The following is a 23,324-nucleotide window of genomic DNA, read 5'->3' on the forward strand; positions in this document are numbered from 1 at the left end:
TATCTCTGAAGCAGCAAACTATCCTGGTATCACATCTGTGGCCACAGAAGTATCTGCCTCTTGCCTTTTACAATAGAATCCCCTATCATTGTTGCTGTTTTACTCTATTTGTCTTTTTTCTCTTCCCCCTCCCTCTCACCAATCCTATTTGATGAGCTTATATTTTCCTGTGATGTTAGTCTTGAATATTTTCTAAATGCCACTTGTGCGACTTTTCAACTTCTGGTGTTTTTTGAGACATGCTTGTAAGCACACGTTTTTTTTTTTTAAGTTCCCCAAACTTGAAAATCTCCTCCCCTCTCTCGCCATGCTTTAAGCTTCCCCAATCTTGTGCTGATTCTTATTATTCACACATTTGTTTTTTGTATATTTTAACTTTACCACCAATTTGTATACTATGTGAAGATTTAAGAATAATAAGGATGACTTAAGAGACTCCCCAAACAGCTAGCCCTTTGCTGTGCAGTATGGCAAGAACCAGTTGCAGTGGACTACGTCATATGTGTCTTTGACTGCCTGTCTTCGGGTCCTCACTACTTCTGTTCCTGTCCAAGGACTTTTACAATGATTTGACAATGGTTTGACGGTTATCATTTTAATATTTTTTAAATTCAGACTTTGAACCAGGTTCCCCATAGCATTACTAGTCCAGTAATGATACCGCTGTGGTAAAATTAACTATTTTGTTTGCATTGCATGCTAATTTGCATTCTGGGCACATTATCATAAGTATGCAAATTTATTTCATCTAACACTATTAACTCAACCTTGGAACATAATTTAAGTTGAAATTGTACTACAGGTGATTGTAAAATTCAAACATTTTGTTTACCCTAGTTTCCAACAATCACCTCAATTTTAATTCTATAGCATCTAATCAACTAAATGGCTATTCTTTTTCTGGCATCAGAAAATATGAAAAATAAGGTGATAGATCTCCTCTTCTCAGAATGGTCACTACTCAATGCATTGTTTTCCCCCTTCTTTTCTGTGTCCAGAATAGTTTGTCACTCAATAGCAGAGTATACTCATTCTGCAGAATGCCAAACCTACTTGCCTTATTGTTCAACTCTAATCTGCAATGATGGAGATTGGTAAACCTGATGTAAGAGCAACCATTGTGTGATTGTGCAGTCAGAAGTTGTGAACTGAAAGATGATAAATTCCATAAAATCATTACAGTAAAGAAGAGCCATCATTGTTTCTGCTGGATCTGTGAGCTATCCACTCAGATCCTAAATTCCATTTTTTTTCTCTGTACAGCCATTTTATGCTTTGTTTTTCAAGTAGTCATCCATTCCTTTTTATAAGTAATAGATTCTCCCTCCACCACTGTTTCTGATGGGGAATTCCATGATAAAATAGACATCTGTATGTATTTTTTTTAAATCCCCAAAGTATTAATGCCTTTTAGTTAAGAACTTACATTTTGGTCTCCGATGTAGTGATAATTGGAAATAGATGTTTCCTATTTACCATGTTTTTAACTTCGGCATAAGGCCATTTACTAGCAATTATTTCAAGGAGAAATTGACTTTGCAGATTTGCCTGAAAATGGTCTACTTGTGAATGCCTTCTGGATTTAAAACAAAGGCACCTCCTTTTGATCTGCAAATTAATTAATTTCAATTTCTACACTAACTGTAAACATAGTATTCCAAAGAGAGAATGCGGCTAGTTTCTATTACTTTTGAGAACCTAATGTAAAACACTATAGGTGCTGCTTGTTAGATTAATCCGTTTGTTAATACTTTTAAGGCAGGTTTGTTCCATATGATGGAGGGTTTTAGATCCATCTTGGATTTGTTCTGTTCGTGCTCTGTTTGAAGACAAAATTAAAGTAGTGAAACATTAGTATTTTATTGGTGAGATAGCTGAAAACAAGTGAGCAAGCAAAGTAAAACTATAAATATTTATGTCATAGAAGTTGAAACAATTGAAAATTGAATGGTTAATTTTAAATCTGCTTGTGACAAAATCCATGCTGAGGGATTTTAAGGTTTGGTCATTGCAAGATGACATAACATGATGCTTATTTTAGTGTACTGTATTTGTAATAAATTAAGATTTCTACTAATAGAGTCCATGCATACTGGAAAGTCATGTGTTAAAACTGTGCATAATAATTATGATTTCAATCCATTTGAAATTAATAGACATAAAAGATCGCAGGTTGGACTACGCAATTCTGAACGGGCCCAATATATTCTAGGAGTACTTCAGAAATTTGCGCCTAAAGATAGATTCCACTGTCTCCTATATAGCAAACTAGGTATATCCTACTAACTGAGATAGTCGGAACTGCCGATGCTGGAGAATCTGAGATAACAAGGTGTAGAGCCGGATGAACACAGCAGGCCAAGCAGCATCAGAGGAAAAAGGGTCTCGACCTGAAACATCAGCTTTCCTGCTCCTCTGATGCTCCTTGGCCTGCTGTGTTCATCCAGCTCTACACTGTGATATCCTACTAACTACTGCCTTTACTGTGCCCCAATCCAGTGTTTGCAGTGTAGGGTGCTCCTCAGCTTGGGATTTGTACGTATAAATAATTATATAATCTTTGTATTGGGCCTCCCTGTTTAAGAGGCAGGAGTTCAAATCAATAAGTATTTAAATCAGGTAGAATATTTGAGTATGTTAGCCTATTAAGATGGTGCACACCATGAAATATGCAGGTTTGCCATTGCCCACCTTTTATATTAGCAAATTTAATTGTCTCTAACGATTTCTTGTGAGACCATGCAAAACTGTGAGGAAGGTAGATAGGGACCAAGTTTCCCATTAGTAGAGTGGTCACTAACCAGGGGTCACAGTTTTTAAGAGAAGAGCCAGAGGTTTAAAAGAGGTATAAGGAAAATGCTTTTCCACCTAGACGGTGCTGGGTATTTGAAACTCACTGCCTAAAAGGATGGCAGAGGTGAGAGCCCTCAAGATATTTAAGTATTTTGAAATGCCAGAACATACAAGGCTATGGGCCACTTGCTAGAAAATGGGATTAAAATAGACAAATGCTTGATGAAAAGCCTTTAACCATGCTGTAAAATTTCTATGACTCTTTCTGTCGAGTTTTCTAGTGTGTTCTGCTGTATGAAACAGTACAGAGATGATATTGTGTTGGTTATTGATGAGTATTGTAGGATTAATTGCTAATCTGTATTGATTTCACATTAGTGCAATAGGCTATTATGTAACTTCAAATACACTGATGTATCCTCGGGCTAAAGCAAAGTCAAGAAAGTCTTCATATTTCCAGCTGTAACTCCTGCTGGAATGTTTGTGCATAGATAATGTCCAACCAGGGGGCTAGTTAATTAGTAGTGAGATTTCAGGTGAAAATCAAGTGTATTTTATTTAGCTTTATAGGGTAGCATGTGGTTTTTCATATTGTCATTGTAGTGTAAGAGTGAAGCATGAGTTCAGGATTCTATTTCATCTGTTTGGTTGCATTTTCTGTTCCATTTTGTAATGATGTTTCTACAATGTAAAATAGTGTATAATTGTGTCACTCAGAGTTTGAATATATATTACGTTATCTACTAAATTTGTTACTTCAGTTCAAGAAGGAATTTGGAAATAGGAACTGGGACAGGAAAGAACTGACATCAGATAATGACTACGTAACAGGAATTTTGAGGGCTGCCAGCTGTAATCACATTCATTGGATACTTAAAGTTCCTCTTTTAGTGTGGTTACTGCTGGGGTTTCCCCACCAGCTTGCGACACCATATAGATCTCTAGCCAGATTTAAAGGGGGTTGTTTCTTTATAGTATACATATTCAAGAGAGTTTTTTTTATGTAAACACATATTCATAGTCCATAGGTTGGACTGATCTTACTCTGTACATTACAATCTGAAATCAATAAGTCACTAGGCCCAAGTTGTTTAGACAGTGTATTCACAGTGAATCGGTGGCATATAGTGATAGTTAAGAGCATGTGTTTGATGTAAAACTTTCCCTTTGTATGAGAAAATACTCCAGGATTGTACAAAGAATGGTAACTACAGCACGTGTGGTGAGTGTTATTTGATTAACAAAGAAAATGTTCATGGTATTGCACAAATTTGTATTGTACTTTTTACAATTAACCTTCCTAGCATTTGTGTACAGATACTTTTTTTCTTGCTGTGAAGCAGCTACAGAGATTATTGTTATTGCTGAAGTGCTGCTGCAATATATTCAGTTGAATTGGCTCACTGATGCCACAAATCATGTTTGCTTGTGCTATAAATGTATAACTTTATTTTTGTAAGGAGTTCTTAACAACATTGCCCCATTTAATTTTTTTTTTGACAATTTAGGCTTCATTTCACCATTTTAAGACAATGACCAGTTTTCTGTCAGTAAGCTGTTCTTTGACTGAAAATTTGGGATAATGGATTACGCGTGAACATTGTTGTGGTTTTGGCTTTTGAACTGAATCTCATCATTTATCGTTGATTGCTTCAAATTAACATAAACTACTACATTGTTGTTGTTTGGTTAAACTAATAAGATAATACTAAGGCAAAAGTATGTTATCAGACTGGATAAACTGCAATCTTTCATTTCATTTTGTACATGTTCCAAAACACATGTTTTAAAGATACAAACAAACCTCTCTTTCTGACATTTTCTCACTGGCCCCTCAAGAAAAATTAAATGTGCCCCCTCAGTGTGAAATGGTTGCACAACTCAGTTTTAGATGGAAACGTCTATCCTTGTTTCTGCCAGAAAATGCCAGACAGTGCAGGCAGCATTCTGACTCAATCCTCTATGCTACATCTGTATTTATGCCAAGACGCCTATTGCATGTACAATATCTGAATAAGGTGCAAGTTGTTTTGCAAATCTACCTGCTCACATTACATTGTCTCTAATACTGGCATTGCTCAACAGTTTTAAGGATCTTTCAGGGTTCAGTTGGAAACATTTTAAGTTCCTAACTTAATGTTAAATATACTGTCTAAAGTACTACATTTGGACATAGGATCCTATTGCTGAATCTGCGCTCTCATTCATCCACACAGGCAATGAGAGCTCAGGAGGCCTGTTTCACCATCTTCAGTGCAGTTTTTCAGGGAATACATGCATTCTGATGAGTCCCGTGTTCCCCCTACCCCTTCACAGCAATGTCGCCTGATCTGCCTACTGCCCCAGAGCCTCATCCTTCAACCCACCTGTCGCCTTAGAGTCTCAACACCCGACCAGTCCAGCAGGCATCCTCTCCATTGCAGTGTCCAGCCACCCACTCGACTGGTCAAGCCATTGGTACAGCTTGCTGTTCCAAACTAAAACCAGTTCTCTTCCACCAGTGGGTCTAATCATGAAAAAGGAGGAGAGAATGGCTTATAATTGGAGGAGCATCTCTATTCAGTATCTGGGGTACCCACCGACACCTGGAGCACTGCTTGTGGGCCAGATAGAACCTCCTAGTGGGCCATATTCTGACCCATGGGCTGCCTGTTAGACAAGGCTAGGCGTGGGGGCATGGCTTTACTACCTGCAACTGGGTTATCCACCATTTTACATTGAGGGAGGTCACATTTTAATTTTCCTCGAGGGGCTGGTGAGAAAATGTCAGATAGGTTTGCTTTTATCTTAAAAACATCTGTCTTGGAACATGTATAAAGGCTGAGGCTGATACAGTAAATAAGGCAGAGAACAAGGTAAGACTGATAAATTAAACTGCATTTACTTCGATTCAAGAGCCCTGATGGGTAAGGCAGATGAACTTAGGGCATGGTTGGGAACATAGGACTGAGATGTTTTAGCTATTATAGAACTGTGCCTCGGTGATCGCCAGGACTAGCAGGTTAATTTTCCAGATATTGATGCGATGTGAAGGTTAGAAAGGGAGGGATATGGCACTTTTGCTTAGGGAGAACATTATGGCTGTACTTAGGATATTTTTGGAGATTGTCCAGTGATGTTATGTGAGTGGAAGTGAAAAATAAGAAAGGACAAATAAACCTTGTTAGAAGTCTATTATAAGCTCCCAATAGTCAGTGGGAAATTTCAATGCAAATATGTTAGGAAATCTCAGATATCTGTAAGATTAATAGTATTGTAATGGTAGGGGATTTTAACTTTCCAAATATAGACTGCGACTTAATAGACTAAGGGCTTGGATGGAGAGGAATTTAAGTGCGTACAAAACTTTCTTATTCAATATGTAGGTGTACCTGCTAGAGAAGGAGTAATACTAACTTCTATTGGAAATAAGGCAAAGCAAGTTAGAGGTGTCAGTGGGGAAGCACTTTGGGGCAAGTGATCATAATTCTATAATTTCTAAAATGGTTATGGAGAAGGATAGAAATGATCAAAATGTTAAAGTTCTAAATTGGAGTAAGGCCAATTTGGACACTTAGGCAGGTACTTTCAAAAGTTGATTGGGATAAGGTCAGGCTTATTTGCAGGTGAAGGGACAGTTGAGAAATGGAAGGCCTTTAAAAATGAGGTAATGAGAGTTCAGAAACAGTATATTCCAGTTAGTGTGAAGGTCAGTGCTGGTCGGTATAGGGAATGCTGGATGACTACAGAAGTTGAGGCTGTGGTCAAGAAAGAGGAGGAGGCATATATCAGGTATAGACAGCTGGAATCGAATGAATCCCTAGAAGACTGTAAGGGCAGTGGGAGTATGCTTCAGAGGGAAATCAGGAGGGTAGAAAAGGGACATGAGATAGCTTTGCCAAAGCTAGTTAAGGAGAATCCAGAGAGATTCTGTAAGTACGTTAAGGGCAAAAGAATAATAGGGAGAGAATAGGGCCTGTTAAAGATCAATGTGGTCGTCTACATGTGCAACCACAGAAGATGGTTGAGATATTAAACAAATATTTCAGGGGAGGCAATGGCCTCGTGGTATTATCGCTGGACTGTTACTCCAGAGACCCGGGTAATGTTCTGGGGACCCGGGCTCAAATCCCGCCACGGCAGATGGTGGAATTTGAATTCAATAAACAAAAATCTGGAATTAAGAATCTAATGATGACTGTGAATCTGTTGTTGATTGTCGGGAAAAACCCATCTGGTTTACTAATGGCCTTTAGGGAAGGAAACTGCTGTCCTACCTGGTCTGGCCTACACGTGACTCCAGACCCATAGCAATGTGGTTGACTCTTAACTGCCCTCTGGGCAATTAGGGATGGGCCATAAATGCTGCCTGGCCAGTGACACCTGCATCCCATAAACGAATAAAGAAAAAAAAATGTCAGTGTTTACTGTGGAGAAGGACATGGAAGCTAGTTATTTGGGGGAAAAAATTAGTGATGTCTTGAAAATAGTTCATATTACAGAAGAGGAGGTGCTGGAGGCTTAAAACATACAAAGGTAGATAAATCCCCAGGACCTGATCAGGTTTTTCCCAGAACTTTGTGGGAAGCTAGGAAAGAGATTGCTGGGCCCCTTGCTAAGATACATGTATCATTGACAGCCGTGGGGGAGGTGTGTGAAGACTGGAGCTTGGCCAATTTGGTGCCATTATTTAGAAAGGCTGTAAGGAAAAGCCAGGGAACTATAGACCAATGAGCCTGGAGTGAGTGGTGAGTAAGTTGTTGGAGGGAATTCTGAAGGACAAGATTAACACGCATATAAATGATTTGGATGCAAATATGGTTAGTAAGTTTGCAGATGATACCGAAATGGGTGGTGTAGTGAACAATGAAGAAGATTTCCTCCAAGTCCAATGGGGCCTTGATCAGATGGGCTGAGGAGTGCAGATGGAATTTAATTTAAATAAACGTGAGGTGTGGCATTTTGGTAAGGCAGACCAGGGCAGGACTTATACAGTTGGTGGTAGGGCCCTGGGGAGTGTTGCTAAACAGAGAGATGTAGGGGTGCAAAGTTCCTTGCAAGTGGAGTCACAGGTAGACAGGGTGGTGAAGATGATGTTTGACATGCTTGCCTTCATTGGTCAGAACATTTGAGTATGGGAATTGGGATGTTGTGTTGCAGCTGGACAGGACATCGGTGAGGCCATTTTAGAATACTACCCTATAATTCTGGTTGCCCTTCTACAGGAAAGATGTTGTTATACTTGAGAGGTTGCAGAAAAGATTTACAAGGATGTTGCTGTGCTTAGAGGGTTGGAGTTAAAGGGAGAGGCTGGGGTTTTTATCCCTGAAGGCTGAGGGGTGACTTTATGGAGGTTTATAAAATCATGAGGGGAAGGATGCTGCATGTATGAAACAAGCTGCCGGAGGGAGTGGTGGAGGTGGGTGCAATTACACATTTAAAAGGCATCTAGTTGGGTGTATGAATAGGAAAGGTTTAGATGGATATGGGCCAAATGCTGGCAAATGGGACTAGGTCAGATTGGGATGTCTGGTCAGTGCGGTCAGGTTTGGCCAGTGGGTCTGTTTCCATGCTGTATGTCTCTGACTCTATTTATCATTGCAAGCATACGTCACCCAAACCACCAGTTTGTCTTTTTCTCAGGATGTAAGTAAATCAGTTTAATGCCTGTCATCTAATGTTGTTCAATCTTGTAGTACGCAATTAGTGCTTCATTGCTGCAAAAATTGATATGTTGTCAAATCTTTTCATCTTGCACCCATCAGGATAGATGTAAGAATACCAATATTTAAAAGGAATAACAATTTATACTGCATCAGAAACTGTATGCTGATCAGGTCGCCAAGTGGACTTTCTTCAAGGCATTGCCATGGAGAATACACCAGGAAAAAGTTAGCCCAAAGCTTTTTGAATTCAAGAAAAGGCCTTTACCATTATCTTGAACAGACATGTTCACATCTCTAGCAGTGACGTGCATCCTTAGGGAGTTTAAGGACATAACACTTCATTTTAAATTTCATTCTCTCTTGCAGGTGCGGTCCTAATTTACTATTTAAAAGTCATCATTCAGTTGCTTCTACCACGGTTTTAAGGTAGCAAATGCCAGATCATAGCTCACTGACAAAGATTTCTCCTCATTTCCACTCTGTTTCAGTGCAGATTTTTTTTCTTGTAAATGTAAATATTGACTGCCTTTCCTATTTTGTTATCTGCATTCATCAAGAATGAGGAATGTTTCAGTGCATGATAACTTGATTCACTTTCCTTAAAAAGTGAAATTAGACAAGTATAGAAAATGTCAGAGCTGTATTGGAGTTATGTGCACTTAGTCATAATTTACTTTTTTGTTGTCAATTATGGGATTTCCCTGAAGACATTCTGGGGGAATTCAATGTTTTCTACTTTGCCAAGGGAACTTTGTTCTGCCTATTGATGATCCCTCTTGAGAAATATCTTTCAGGCTAAGTTGAATTTGTATTATTTCATTTTGCTTTGTTAAGTATCTGTCTATTCTGTATTCTGAGAAGGGAAACATTTAGCATATGTTAAAAATAGTGTTTTTTTTATTTTTATCCTATATATTTAAAATAGATGAGTAATCGCAAGATTGAAAATTTTATTGCCTTTTTCATTTAAATATTGCATCACCTAAGATTAAGCGACTGTTCCAGACTGAATCTTCAACAATCCTTTTGTATTTAATCATACAAAAAACGTATATCACTTCCCATGAGCAGTTTGAGAGTTATCAGTTTGAAAACCTGCACAAATGAATAATGATTTAAAAAAAATTAATGCCAGGATTATTGTACTCCATCTTTGACACTATGCTGTAAAATGAGTAACTACCCCTCCATCCCCTTCCACTACACAAACCCCCAGTTCCAATTTCCAACTAAGCTAAGGTGATTGTTGCACTCACTTGACTAAGCAAGCATAAAAGACTTCACATGTGCACACCTCTCTCCAAAAACACTTGTTCTATCCCCCAACCTCCAAACTTGCTTGGCCTGAATGCAGATTTCTGTATTGATTTCCTGTATCCAGTGTGAGGTAGATTATAGAAACACTGAAAAGCATACATTACTTAATCGTATTTGCTTTTTAGTGACACTGAAATTATTTTTGCCATTTCACAATCATTTAAAAAAGCATTATTGTATGTTAATCAGTTTTAATGCTCATTTAATCTTTTGGCCCCACTGGCATCCATTTTCAGAATAAAATCAGAACTTCAGCTGAAATTATTTTATTGTATTGCAGCCTCCTGTGTGATAAAGCTTAACCCTCACATCTAAAGGTATGCCTGAAAGTTGAAACACAGACTGACAGTGATTTCTTCATCTGGAACTGAAGGGATAGATGAAACACTGGAACTTGTTCATCAAGTCTAATTTGGCACAAGATGCCTTCTAAGCACAGTGACTTTCTCAATCACTGGAAAGACCTCCAGGGAGTGTTAGTGAATGTTATTCACCTGTAGCCCCCAACCTTTTCAGAGCTGTAGGCTTTTGATGTTCATACTTGCGCTGCTTCTCATCCGGAACATGCCCCAAGAACTAGGAACAGGAGTAGGCAATTCAGCCCATTGAGCCTGATCCGCCTATTTATCTCACTGATCTCATCTCGGCCTCAATTCCATTTTCCTGCCTGCTCTTCAAGCCGTCTAATTCCACTAGTAATTAAAAATCTATTTCCTTACATTTACACAAATTAAATATTCCATTATCCACCAACTCTGGGGTAATGAATTCCACAGATTCACAACTCTAAGAAGTAATTCCTCCTTATCTCTCTTTTAAATCTGCTAACCCTTACCCTTAAACTTTTTTGTTTTATTCATCTGTGGGATGTGGGCTTCACTGTCTGGCCAGCATTTATTGCCTGTCCCTAGTTGCCCTTGAAGGTGGTGGTGAGCTGCCTTCTTGAATCGCTGCAGTCCATATGCCATGGGTTGACGCATAATGCCATTAAGGAGGGAATTCCAGGATTTTGACCCAGTGACAGTGAAGGAATGATGATATATTTCCAAATCAGGATGGTGAGTGGCTTGGCGGGGGGCAGAATCTTGAAGGTGGTGCTCCCATGCATCTGCTACCTTGTCCTTCTGGATGGAAGTGGTCATGAGTTTGGAAGGTGCTGCCTGAGGATCTTTGGTGAATTTCTGCAGTTTTCTACCTCTTGCTCTAGATTGCCCTACAAGAGGAAACCTTCTCTCCACATCTACTTTGTTAAGTTCCTTTAGCATCTTGTACACCTCAATTAGATCTCCCCTCATTCTTCTAAATTCCAGAGAATATAGGCCTAAACTGCTCAATCTCTCTTCATAAGACAAACCCTTCATCTCTGAAACCAATTTTGTGAACCTCTTCTGAACTGCCTCAAAACTTTTGCCTGTTAACTCTGCTTAATGGCATGGGTTGACCAGATTGCAGTATGATTTGTGCCCAGTTTATCATTTTAAAATATGCTGCATGTAATGGATTTTATATTTTTTTCTCTTTTTATTCCTTTCCCAAAAAATTAAAGTATATTAATAGGAGGCTATTGATGAAGTGGTTATTAATCCACTATTTGAAATTGATGTCATAATATTAGTAGCTAGATGCCTGATGGTTGTCTTTGGTTTTTAGGCTTTGTTTGGCTGTGGAATGGTGTACTTCAGCTAATACAGAGCTGATGGATGGGTGGGACATGGTAAGGGTTAAGTCTGGGGCGACAAGTTTTTGGGTGGTTACGTTGTTGAAGGTGGAGTGTCATGGGGCCATCCAAAAGTGCAGTAGAGTGGTTGTGTCTGAAGAAAACAAAAAAAATTCATTTGGTTCCTTTTGAATCTCTCAAGTGAAATCCATTGTACACAAGATCTACAAGAAATTAGTTTTTGCATTATACTGGCGCCATAAACTGCATTGGAATAGCATTTACAATGGAAAATATAAAGAGTATCGTGTCAAAATTAGTACTGAAGAAAAAATAAATGAAAAGACATGATACATTTTGAATGCAAATTTTGTACATCACACATCAATCCATTGAGCTAGTATGCATAAGTAAGTTAATCCTTTGGATATCTTCATTATATTAATTTCTAGTCATTTATTTCTTCAGGAAAATGTGCAGAGAATCATCGTCAATTGTAAAACTGAGCTAATTGTACTAGTAAAGTCTTCACGATGTAAGCAGTTGTTTAATATTAGAGTGTTGGAAGGGAATTCAGCATCTCTGAGCTACAAGAAATGATTCTTCTGAAATCTATTACAAAATTCACGTATTCAGACATCGGGTGAGGACCAAATGTACTTTGCTTCTCAAAGGGCGAGGATCATCACTTGGTGTCAGGCGTCCATGGGATGATACCCAATAAGAGAAGATGGATGAAAATGTTTAAACATTGAGCACCACCAAGAACCACCTCAAAGATGTTGCATTTAAATATAAATTAACTTTAGCGTCAGCCATGGCTCAACTGGTACAATCATTGCATCTTGGAGTCAGAGTTATACAGCACGGAAAAAGACCTTTCAGTCCAACTGGTCCATTCTTACCCATGTTCTGGGTTCAAATACCACTCCAAGACTTGAGCACAAATTTGAGGCTAACATTGATAACAGAGGAAATACTGCCATCTTTCAAATGAAATGTTAAATCGAGGCCTAATCTGTCCGCTCAAGACATCACAACACCGTTTCAAATAAGGGAAGCTATCTGTGATATTCTTGGCCAACAGTCATTCCCTAATTAAGATCACAAAAATAGATTATTTACTTCTTATTACATTGCTGTTTGTGGGAGCTTACTGTATATAAATTGGCTGCTGCCTTTTCCACACTGCAATGGTGACGACACTTAGTCTCTCATAGGCCATTAAGCCCTTTGGGATGTCTAGTGGTCATCAAAGGCACTTTGGAAATGTAAGTCTTTCTTTGATAAATAGCTGACTATTGAATAGTTGAATAATTGAATAAAAACTTTGATTGCAGGCCACCTGATATTTTGATCATGAAACTAGCTTAGCTGATGTTAGAATTACATAATACAACAAATAACACATGCCCCATTCCATTCTGCATTAATTAAGCATAATGTCACATAGTCCCTGAAAAGACATATAACTGAAATCTGCAGTGACCAGGCCTCCATTCTTGTGATTTCTTGGGTATCGAAGAGGAACTTGGATATTTTGAGAAATGTAGAAGCTAGAATCAAGCATTGACTTATCATCATAATCCTCTTTGGTTTCACCTTAAGATGTAAAGTTTGTATAGAGTCACCCTGTCATCCATTTGGTTGTCCACAAATCTAAGCAATGAATCTGAGCTAATCTTTAAGTGGCAGAAGCAGCAATTACCGCAAAGTACAATTCAGTTACATTCTGTTGCTATCCAGAAATATTGTCCTGCATTGAAACCTTGATTTTCCTGGATTTAAAACTGAACTGCAATTTATAACTTTTTTTATAAAGTACTTGTGATGTTACATTGTCAAAAAGGATTATATTTTATTGGAAAGAATTGGAAAAACCTTTTTGTTTAATAACATACAGGTTGTATTCCAACCTGTTTAAAGTCACATGGTCAGAAATAGCCTCAAGTGGCATTGGATCTTGCTAGTTTTGAGTGCATTGCTAACTGTATTTTGGCGGTTTGGGAGTTTAATTTTTCAGGATGAGATGAGTGAATCTTGAGGTATTTTTATCAGTATGCAATCCATATTGCTGAGATCGGATCTGGTATGCTGGTAAACATGGGAAGACCCACCAAACTCTTGGTTCTCTCGAGCCTTTGCCTCTATCACTTTTTATCCAGTGACCAACTTGCTACATGGAATTTATTTTCCCTGACATTTTCCTGTTGCTTCTTGATTATCTTCACTGGCCCTAACCTGATCTCTCTTTCTTTTCAGAATATTAATTACTTAAACCTTGTACGTGTCATGATGGATGCTTTTATGAATAATATGGTGCTGATAAATTGTCAGACAAGGCAAACTGTTCACAAACTGTTTGACCCAAAGCTAAGCATCAAATGTAGCATTCTATCTCTTGCCGAGATTGTTTATATTCATTTCAACAATATGGGCAATTTCACCCACGCTACTGTTGAAATTCCTGTTGCCACCCTTGCTGTCTACAGAATTCTCAATGTCTTCTACTTTGGTCTCCCATCTTCAATAGACTACAACTTATATAAACCTCTGGCATATATTGCCTCCCTGAAACAGAAATTACTTGAAACCCATTATCCCATCTTGCACTTGGGTCTCAATTCCTTATAATTCTGCAGCCAATTATAACTTAGCACAATATACTTGAGATTGTAACCTTTATTTATCCATTGACAGAAAATGCTCAAAAGAATGAGTCACCTTGAGTCTGTTACAGATTTCTATCTTAGTGTTGGTTCCTACTTGAAGACCTCTTTCGCCTTCTGTGCATTATACTGAAATTCTCATCTGTCACTGTACCACCAGCTGCCCTAAACAACACACTTTCATTTGCTGCAGCATATTGAAGTCTTCATTGCTTTGCTGATGAGCTATGTTTTCTTCATATTGCACCCTGCAGGTAAGCAGATGTACTGTTGTCTTTCCCAGTGCTTTTAAAAAATGTTAGGAACATTGCAGGGCAGTGAACTTAAAGATAACTTTTATGTTATGAAGTCTTGATTTTAATTTTAAGGGAATTAAAAGTTAAAATTTAGTTCTGATCAAAATGAATGGAACTAAATGCAATGTGGGGGATCATGTTAGGAGTGCAGAATTTCTGCTTAAGTCAACTCTGATCAATCTCTCAATACTAAGAAATTCCAATTGCTCTTTAATATTCTTCTCTTTATTTAGTACATACATTTTTGCTTTCCAGCTTTTGCTTACATATATGATTACGAAGATAACAGGCAACTAAGTTGAACATGTGATAGAAAGCTATCTCTCAAAGTTGACAATATTGTGATCTTAAATCTGCTGCTGAAGAATCGCAATGTGAATTCTCAAATTGTTGTAATGTTGCTAACCTAGGTTGAGAAAAAAGGGCAAAATAATTGAAGTTAACACATGCCAGTATCAGTGCTCAGCTTGGTTTTATAGCCTTGGAAGTGTCTCTGGCAGTGCCCTGCTAATTAAAATAACAACAGAGCAAATTCAATTCATAAACTGTAAACAGTGCACGTAAATCATTCAACCTAACAGATACCTAGAGTAGGAGATAGCTGGAACTGCAGATGCTGGAGAATCTGAGATAACAAGGTGTAGAGCTGGATGAACACAGCAGGCCAAGCAGCATCAGAGGAGCAGGAAGGCTGACGTTTCGGGCCTATTTCTGAAGAAGGGTCTCGGCCCAAAACGTCAGCCTTCCTGCTGCTCTGATGCTGCTTGGCCTGCTGTTTTCATCCAGCTCTACGCCTTGTTATCTCAGATACCCAGAGTAGATTTTTTTTTTTTGTGATGCACGCATCATCTTGCCCAGAATATTTCATTTGTTATATGAATTGATTAGTCCTGATATTTTGGCTTCTAAATATTTGAATTGAATTGAATTAGCTTTACTGTCATGTACTCAAAGTCACCACTTACAGCACCATCTTAGATACAAAGTACCGAGATACAGATTCTTCAGTGCAAGTTCTGGGAAAAGAATAGAAAAATGACAAGTCTATTATTACAAATCATAAGAATAAATTAGAAAATAGAGAAATAAAAAGATCTGAACAAGAGTCTTTCCAACCCAGTCTATGCGGGAATGTAACCTCCCGTCTGTGTTGGACTTTGATTCCAGACCACGGCAGGCTTCACCTCAAGGCTGGGAGACCACTCTGGAATCACCTTGGACCGGAAGTCTGCAGGGCGGGGAGACCGCCAAATATTTGGCAAAACTGTGGTTTATTTTAATATGACAACAAATGTTCCAGTTTAAGCCCTAATTTTGAGCTGCTAGCTGTGTAACTAAAAGACTGCACCATATTTTCCAATTATTTTAAACATACAAATAAAGAAATCCACAGACAATCAGGGTTTGTAATAAAGAAAATACAATTTACAGTAAGTATACAAATAATATGCATGTTGAGAATAAAACCTGGAATGCAGTATGTGAATCTTTCTTTAAGTTCCCTTATCTTAAGGAACACTATGATCTGTTTAGGGAACATAACGAAGGTAGTCTATGCTGAATGGATTGCAGCATCCATTAGCATTTTAAAAATAAACCCAAATTTGTTTCAACAGAACTGCTCCGCAAGATTTCACACTTTTTAACAAAATGAACATTGTTGCAATAACGTTCACCAGATGCAATAGACTAGGTTGGAGGAGATGCATGCTTGCTCTGCGAATCTTCAACTGACCTCCAAGCTAATGACTGCAAGCAGACCCACCAATTTTATAGCTCCATCTCTTCTATTCTGACTTCATTTCACAAACATGTGTAATCTTTTGAACTGCTAATTCTTTTGTTGATCTGGCAATTGCTAAAACCCAGCATTTAATTGCCTTACAATCTTCACAGATTTAAACATTATCTGTAGATATTAACGTGAACTAGCATTAACATGAATTAGATTGTTCACATTATATATAGCTGTACATAGCTTTGGTGAGACTGCTTTTGGAGTACTGTGCAGAGTTTTGGTCTCTATACTGAAGGAGGTGATATACTTGTTTTGGAAGCAGTTCATAGAAAGTTTATTGGGTCTATACCTAGGGTGAAGGGGTTGTACTATGAAAAAAGGTTGAACAGTTAAGGCCTATTCTTGGTGTTTAGAAGAAGAGGCCACGTTATTGAAACTTAAGATTGAGTGGGCTTGATAGGCTGGATTCTGGATGGATGTTGCCTCTTGTCAAGAAATCTAGAACTTGGCACAGTTTTAAAATATGGGGTGGAAACGAGTTTATTCTGAGGATTGTTAGTCTTTAGAATTCTTTTCCCAAGAGAGTAGTAGACACTGGGTCATTAGACATATATATACAAGGATGTGTTGGACAAAATTTTGATTGACAAGACAGTTGCGGGTTATTAGAGTCGCAGGAAACTAGAGTACAGGCTATCGTCCTATCATTTACGATATTGTGGAATAGCAGGGCAGGCTTGATGGCTGAGTGACCACCTCCTATCTCATGATAATATCCCATACAGCCTGGCCACTATAATGGCATTGTGGACAATAATTTTACTAATTATTTTGTTCAATAGATTAAATGCAGATTTTAGTTCTCAATGCACTTCTTCAAATTTGATTTCACTACTTTCCTAAATATATTTCTTGTTGCAATAATTGTTGCTGTTTTAGATTTGCTATTATGCTGAAGTAGTTATGGGATCATGTACAGCATATTCAGCTAAGTTAGGATATCAGATATCACATTTATTTATGGACATTAAAATGTCAAATACCTTAATAGTGACCAGATTATTGAAGGCCTCTTGCCAATACTTAGGCTTTTGTGATGAAATCCACTATTTCATTAATGTATAACACGAATAATTGTGCAGATCCCTGCAGAACTGCACTAGTCACTGGCTGCCATCCTGAAAAAGTCTTTAATCCCTTCTCAGAGATGGTAAGAACTGCCGATGCTGGAATCGGAGATAACACAATGTGGAGCTCAAGGAGCACAGCAGGCCAGACAGGAATCAGTGAGACCAAGCAGAGACTTGGAGACCGCTTTTGTAGAGCACCTGCGCTCTGTTCGTGACAAATGACAACAACTTCCAGTTGTGAACCACTTCAACTCCCCCTCCCCACTCCCTGGGCAACATGTCCATCCTGGGCCGCCTCCAGTGTCACAATGACGCCGCCCAGAGACTGGAGGAGCAGAACCTCATATTCTGCCTGGAGCCTACAACCCAATGGTCTCAATGTAGACGTTACCAGTTTCAAAATCTCCCCACCCCCAGACTCCTCCCATGACCAGCCTTCCCTCTCATCCCTGCCTCCTTGACCTGACACAACCTGTCCATCTTCTCTCCCACTCATCCTCTCCTCCCACCTCACTGACCAATCCCTACCACTATCTACCCGCACTCACCTATCACCATCCCACCTATGTTCCCCAGCCCCACCCCTCCTCTATTTATTTCAGCGTTCCTTTCCCCATTTCCCCCATATCTGAACAAGGGTCCCAACCCGTAAAGTCAACTTTCCTGCTCCTCTGATGCTGCCTGGCCTGCTGTGCTCCGCCAGTTGCACACTGTATTATCTTTATCCCTACTCTTTGCCTTGTGCCAGCCAGCTAATCCTGGTACTAGTATTGTAAGTAACTGCTTTGTGAAAAGTGGAGATTAAATCACTTCTGCACAAAAGATATTCATGTTTAAAAATGTAAAGTATTGTTTAATATCATTTTTGAAACTACATTGCTGTCTGCTGAATGTTGAAAGGAATTCACAACTTAGTGAACTTCTGATCTGAAACCCAAGTGTTTTGAACAAAGCTTCATAGCCTGACTGACCTTTCCGCATTAAATACTGTTGATGTGATGCTATGTGGCTTCACAAGATCAAATCAACTCTTAAAAACACATGAGACACTATGGTGGCTATGGTTACTTATGTTGCTTTTATCTCTACTTGAGTTCCACTTTTCAGTGGATGCTTGAATTTTTTTCATTTCTTCGACCCAGGTATCAAGAACAAGGGCAACTTTTAATGTCTTTCCCTATTTCCCTTTGAAAAGATGGTGACAGCTGTGTGGTTTGTTAGGCCATTTCAGAGAGCAGTAAAGAACCAAGTGGATCACTATACATCTGGGCTGGCAAATAGCCCAATCAGGGTAAAGACAACAAATTTCCTTCCGTAAAGGGCTGTAGCAAACCAGTTATGTCATTCTAGCTGATGCACCCTTATTGTAAACTACAGATTTATTTAATTAACGGAAACTCTCCAACTGCCATGTGAGGATTAGATTTGAGACTCCAGATCATTGGGCTGAACCTCTTGGATTACTGGTCCAGTTACTTTACCTTCCTAAGAAAGTAATAATGATTACTTTGTACATTTTGTACATATAATTCTACTTGAACATTTTGCTTTTCTTTTAGGGTGAAAAGGTAAACTATGAGAAGTTCAAGAACTGGCTCCTTCAGAATAAGGATGCTTTCACATTTGCTCGATGGTTGCTGTCAGGGGGAGTATGTGTCACTCTTACCGATGATAGTGATACACCTACCTTCTATCAAACTCTGGCTGGAGTCACTCATTGTAAGTATTTTTTTGAGGTAGTGATTGTATGGAGTCTACAAGTGCATTGACCCCTTAAATTTAGGATTTTTTTTTTCTGTGGAGAATTACTGTCAGTATTTACTGTGGAGAAAGACATGGAAGGTGGGGAACTCGGGGAAATAAATAGTGATGTCTTGAGAAGAGTCGATATTAAAGAAGAGGAGATGCTGGAAGTCTTAAAATGCGTAAAGGGAGGTAAATCCCCAGGACCTGATCAAGTGTATCCCAGCACATTGTGGGAAGCTAGGGAAAAAGTTGTGGGGCCCCTAGCAGAGATATTTGTATCATTGACAGCCACAAGTGAGGTGCCGGAACACGTGGAGTGTGAGGAGGCGATGGCCTAGTGATGTTATTGCTGGACTGTTAATCCAGAGACTCCGATAACATTCTGGCGACCTGGGTTCGAATCCTGCCATGGCAGATAGTGGAATTTGAATTCATTAAAAAAATCTGGAATTAAGAATCTAATAATGACCATGAATCCATTGTCTATTGTCAGAGAAACCCATCTGCTTCACTAATGTCCTTTAGGGAAGGAAACTGCTATCCATACCTGGTCTGACCTAGTTGGAGGGGCTTCTGTGAGACAGGATTGACATGGATTTGGAAAGGCAAGGACTGATTAGGGACAGTCTGCACGCTTTGCACTTTGGAAATCATGTCTCACAAACTTGAGTTTTTTCAAGAGGTGACAAGATGATAGTTGAAGGCAGAACAGTAGACTTCGTCTATGTAGACTTTAGCAGGGCCTTCGACAAGGTTCTGCATGATAGACTGGTTAGTAAGATTAGATCATATAAGATCTAGGGAGATCTAGCCAGTTGGATACGAAATTGATTTGACAGGAGACAGATGGTTGTGGGGGAGGTTGTTCTTCAAATTGGAGGCCTGTGACCAGCGGTGTGCTACACGGATTGGGGCTGAGCCCACTATTGTTCGATGAGAATGTGGGAGGCATGGTTAATACGTTTATGGATGATGCCAAAATTAGTGATGGAGTGTACAGTGAAGCAGGTTATCCATGAGTACTTTGGGATCTTGATCAACTGGGCCAATGGGCCAAGGTATCGCAGGTGGAGTTTAATTTAGATAAATACGAGGTGTTGCATTTTGGTAAGATAAATCAGGGCATACTAACATAAATAATAGTAGGCACCTGGGGAGTGTTGATGAATAGAGAGACCTAGGGATACAGGTACGTAGTTCCTTGAAAGTAGAGTCAAAGATAGACAGGGTGATGAAGAAGGTGTTTGGCACATTTTCTTTCATTGGTCAGAGCATTGAATACAGGAGTTGGGATGTCACGTTATGACAGTACAAAACATTGGGAAGTCCACATTTGGAGTACTGCATACATTTCTGGTCATCATGTGATAAGTAGGTTGTTATTAAACTGGAAAAGGTGCAAAAAAAAGGATTTACAAGGATGTTACCAAGACTGGAGGGCTTGAGTTATAAGGAGAGGCTGTCAGGCTGGGAGATTTTTCCCTGGACCAAAGGAGGCTAAGGGGTAACCTGTATAAAGGTTTATAAAATCCTGAGGGACGTAGATAAGGTGAATATCCAAAGTCTTTTTCCCAGGGTAGGGAAGTCCAAAACTAGAAGGCATAAGTTTAAGGTGAGAGGGGCAACAGGGGGAATCTTCACAGAGGAATTCATATATGTAACAAGGTGTCACAGGAAGTGGTAGAGGCTAGAACAATTACAACATTTTAAAAACATTTGAGCAAGTACATGGATTGGAAAGGTTTAAAAGGATATGGACCAAAGCAAGCAAATGGGAATAGTTCAGTCTAGGAAACTTGGTCGGCATTGATGAGTTGGGTTGAAGGGCCTGTTTCTGTGCTGTTTGACTCTGTGACTGTTTTTGAAGTGTAGCCTTTATTAAAATCAACAGGCAGACTTTTTTTATGACAAGTACAATGATTTTAAAACATCTTATTCCTGCTGCTTACTGGTATCTGTTGTTTTCACCTCTGCAAACAGCTAGCTTACAGGACATGAGCACCTGCTCATCGTAATATAAGAAAATGTGACTGAGCTAGTTGGCCTAAGGAAGGAGGTATAAAATTTCCCCGCAAATGACATCAGAAGTGGGTGTTTGGACGTGGGTGTATTGCCTAGTATCTACTTCTCCTGGGTGCCTTTCACTTCCCATTAGTGATATCACTGAAGCAAGACATTGGTGTGCTGAGCACTGGAGTTATTTAAAGCTCAATGCTGCTTACCAACAGTTGAATGTAAAATTTAAGCATCTGACAACTCTGGTAAAATACAGGCATTCTACTTGTATTTTTCTATAATATGTAATATTTCTAGTTTTATTTGCACAAAAAATGGGAGAAAATTAACATGAAGATGGAGTTTGCTTTCAGAAATTTTTTTTTGTGTTGTTGAAAGAATGGAAGGTTTTATAGACTGTGCCATTAGAAACTACTTTCTAAAGAAAGTTGAATCTCCAGTATAATCTTAACAGCTTTTCACTGGTACATATTTCATAATCATAGAATCATAGAAACCGTACAGTGTAGAAGAATGCTATTCAGCCCATCGAGTCTCTCACTGACACTCCAAAGAGCATGCCACCCAGACCCAGACCCCAACTGTATTTGTAGCCCCACATCTACCTGGCTAATCCACCTAGCCTAAGCATCCCTGAACACTATGGACAATTTCAGCATGGCCAATCCACCTAACCTGTACATTTATGGAATCCTTTAATTGAACTTTTTGTTTTGTTTTTGCAACTGACTTTTATTCTGCATCAGTTTTTTTCAAGTCAAACTGAAATATCTACTAGAAGTTGAGTCACTTGAAATATTGAACTACTTTACAGATATGAAAAAAATTGAACAATTAAAATGCGAAATCTGTATTAATCCAGAAGAGGTTTGAACGTTCTAAAGTAGCTTGAACTGTTACATATTTCTACATAATTTGTTTCACGAAAAGCTGTTGCAATTTCCTTGACCTTTGCAGGTAAGGTTATTTTCAGGAAAACTGGTACTTGAATGGCTCATGAATTAAGTGTGTGATTGGCCATCAAATAGAGATTTAGGAGGAACTACCACAATGCATTTCAGATTTTAACTGAGTCACATTTACAAAGGTAGCAGTAGATTTCAAGAGGATGTAGAGCTCTAGAAATTCATAAACTTTGGAACTCTGTTTCATAAGTTGACAGATGCCAAGAGAGTGACTGAATATTTTTGAGACAGTGTTAAGTAGATTCTGACGAGGCAAGGAAATCACAGATTATTGGCATTATTGGGAATGAGGAATTGAGAATATAAACAGATTAATTGTGATTTTACTAATGGCAGAACATGCTTGAAGGACCAAATGACCTGCTTCTCCTAATTGCTGTTTGTATAGATAAACTGACACAGTGGGCAAACATATGGCAAATGATATTCAAATGCAACGAAGTGGGAGGTAGTACATTTTAATCAGAAAAATGAGAAAAGGCAATACACGATGAGTGGTAAGATTTAAAATGGACTGCAGACCAGAATGACCATTGGCTGCACATAATCGTGTAAGCGTGATGGTTCAGATTAATTAGGCAAATGGGATTTCTGGATTTACAAATAGATGGATTGAGTATAAAGGATCATTGGATTTACCCATTATAAAACACTGATTCAGTTTCAGCAGGAGTATTTTGTTCGATTCTGGCTAACACAATTTGGAAAAAACGTAGGCAGTTTCAAAGAGTGTGCATAAGTGATTTACTTGATTGGTTCAGGGATGTTGGATTACAGATGTGTGGATTGATTGGAGAAGCTGGAGTTATTCTCCTTAAAATGGAAAAGAATAAGAGGAGACTTGATGGTGATCTTAGAAATAATGAACCTTTTGGATTAGTGATTTTTAAAAAAAAAAAAAAAAAAAAAATTCCAGATGCTAAAATATCAGTGATCAAAGGTGGATATTTAAGATGATTGGGAAAAAAATATTGATTTGAAGAAAGCGTTTTCATGCAGAGGTTATATTTGCAATGCTTTGGTTAGTAGAGATAGGTTGAATGTTCATTTAAAGAAATAATTGCAAAAGAATTTGCAGGGAGGTGGGTACAGAGCCAATGAGTGAAACTAAACAGATTGCTCTGTGCTGTGGCTGTCTTAGACTCATTGGGCTGAATGGTTAATGGCTCTGCAGAATTCTGTGTTATGGAACAATAGATAGTGATTTGTTTTTACAGTGGACCGATTACATTGGTGGGGGGTTGGATGATATCTTATGGGCTTGGACCTTTCAAAGCCCTCTCTGTTCTGTACCACATATTTTTCTCTCCTGGTCAAGTCAGTCATTCCAAAATATCTTTAAACATGCATTT

General features: G+C 38.7%; 1 protein-coding gene across 9 annotated transcripts in view; it reads left to right on the forward strand.

The window, feature by feature from the left end:
* Positions 1–23,324, forward strand: part of usp32 (ubiquitin specific peptidase 32) — a 201,969-nt gene that overhangs the window by 89,657 nt on the left and 88,988 nt on the right. For all 9 annotated transcript variants that reach the window (XR_007264892.1, XM_048612813.1, XM_048612806.1 and 6 more), the window contains one exon: positions 18,805–18,964. Coding sequence is in view for 8 of the 9 variants with exons in the window: in XM_048612813.1 (XP_048468770.1) it covers positions 18,805–18,964 (160 nt within the window). In the remaining variant the exon portion in view is untranslated. The remainder of the gene's footprint in view (positions 1–18,804; positions 18,965–23,324) is intronic.

Source organism: Rhincodon typus, chromosome 26 (assembly GCF_021869965.1).
Source record: "Rhincodon typus isolate 14 chromosome 26, sRhiTyp1.1, whole genome shotgun sequence".
NCBI classification, from domain to species: domain Eukaryota; kingdom Metazoa; phylum Chordata; class Chondrichthyes; order Orectolobiformes; family Rhincodontidae; genus Rhincodon; species Rhincodon typus.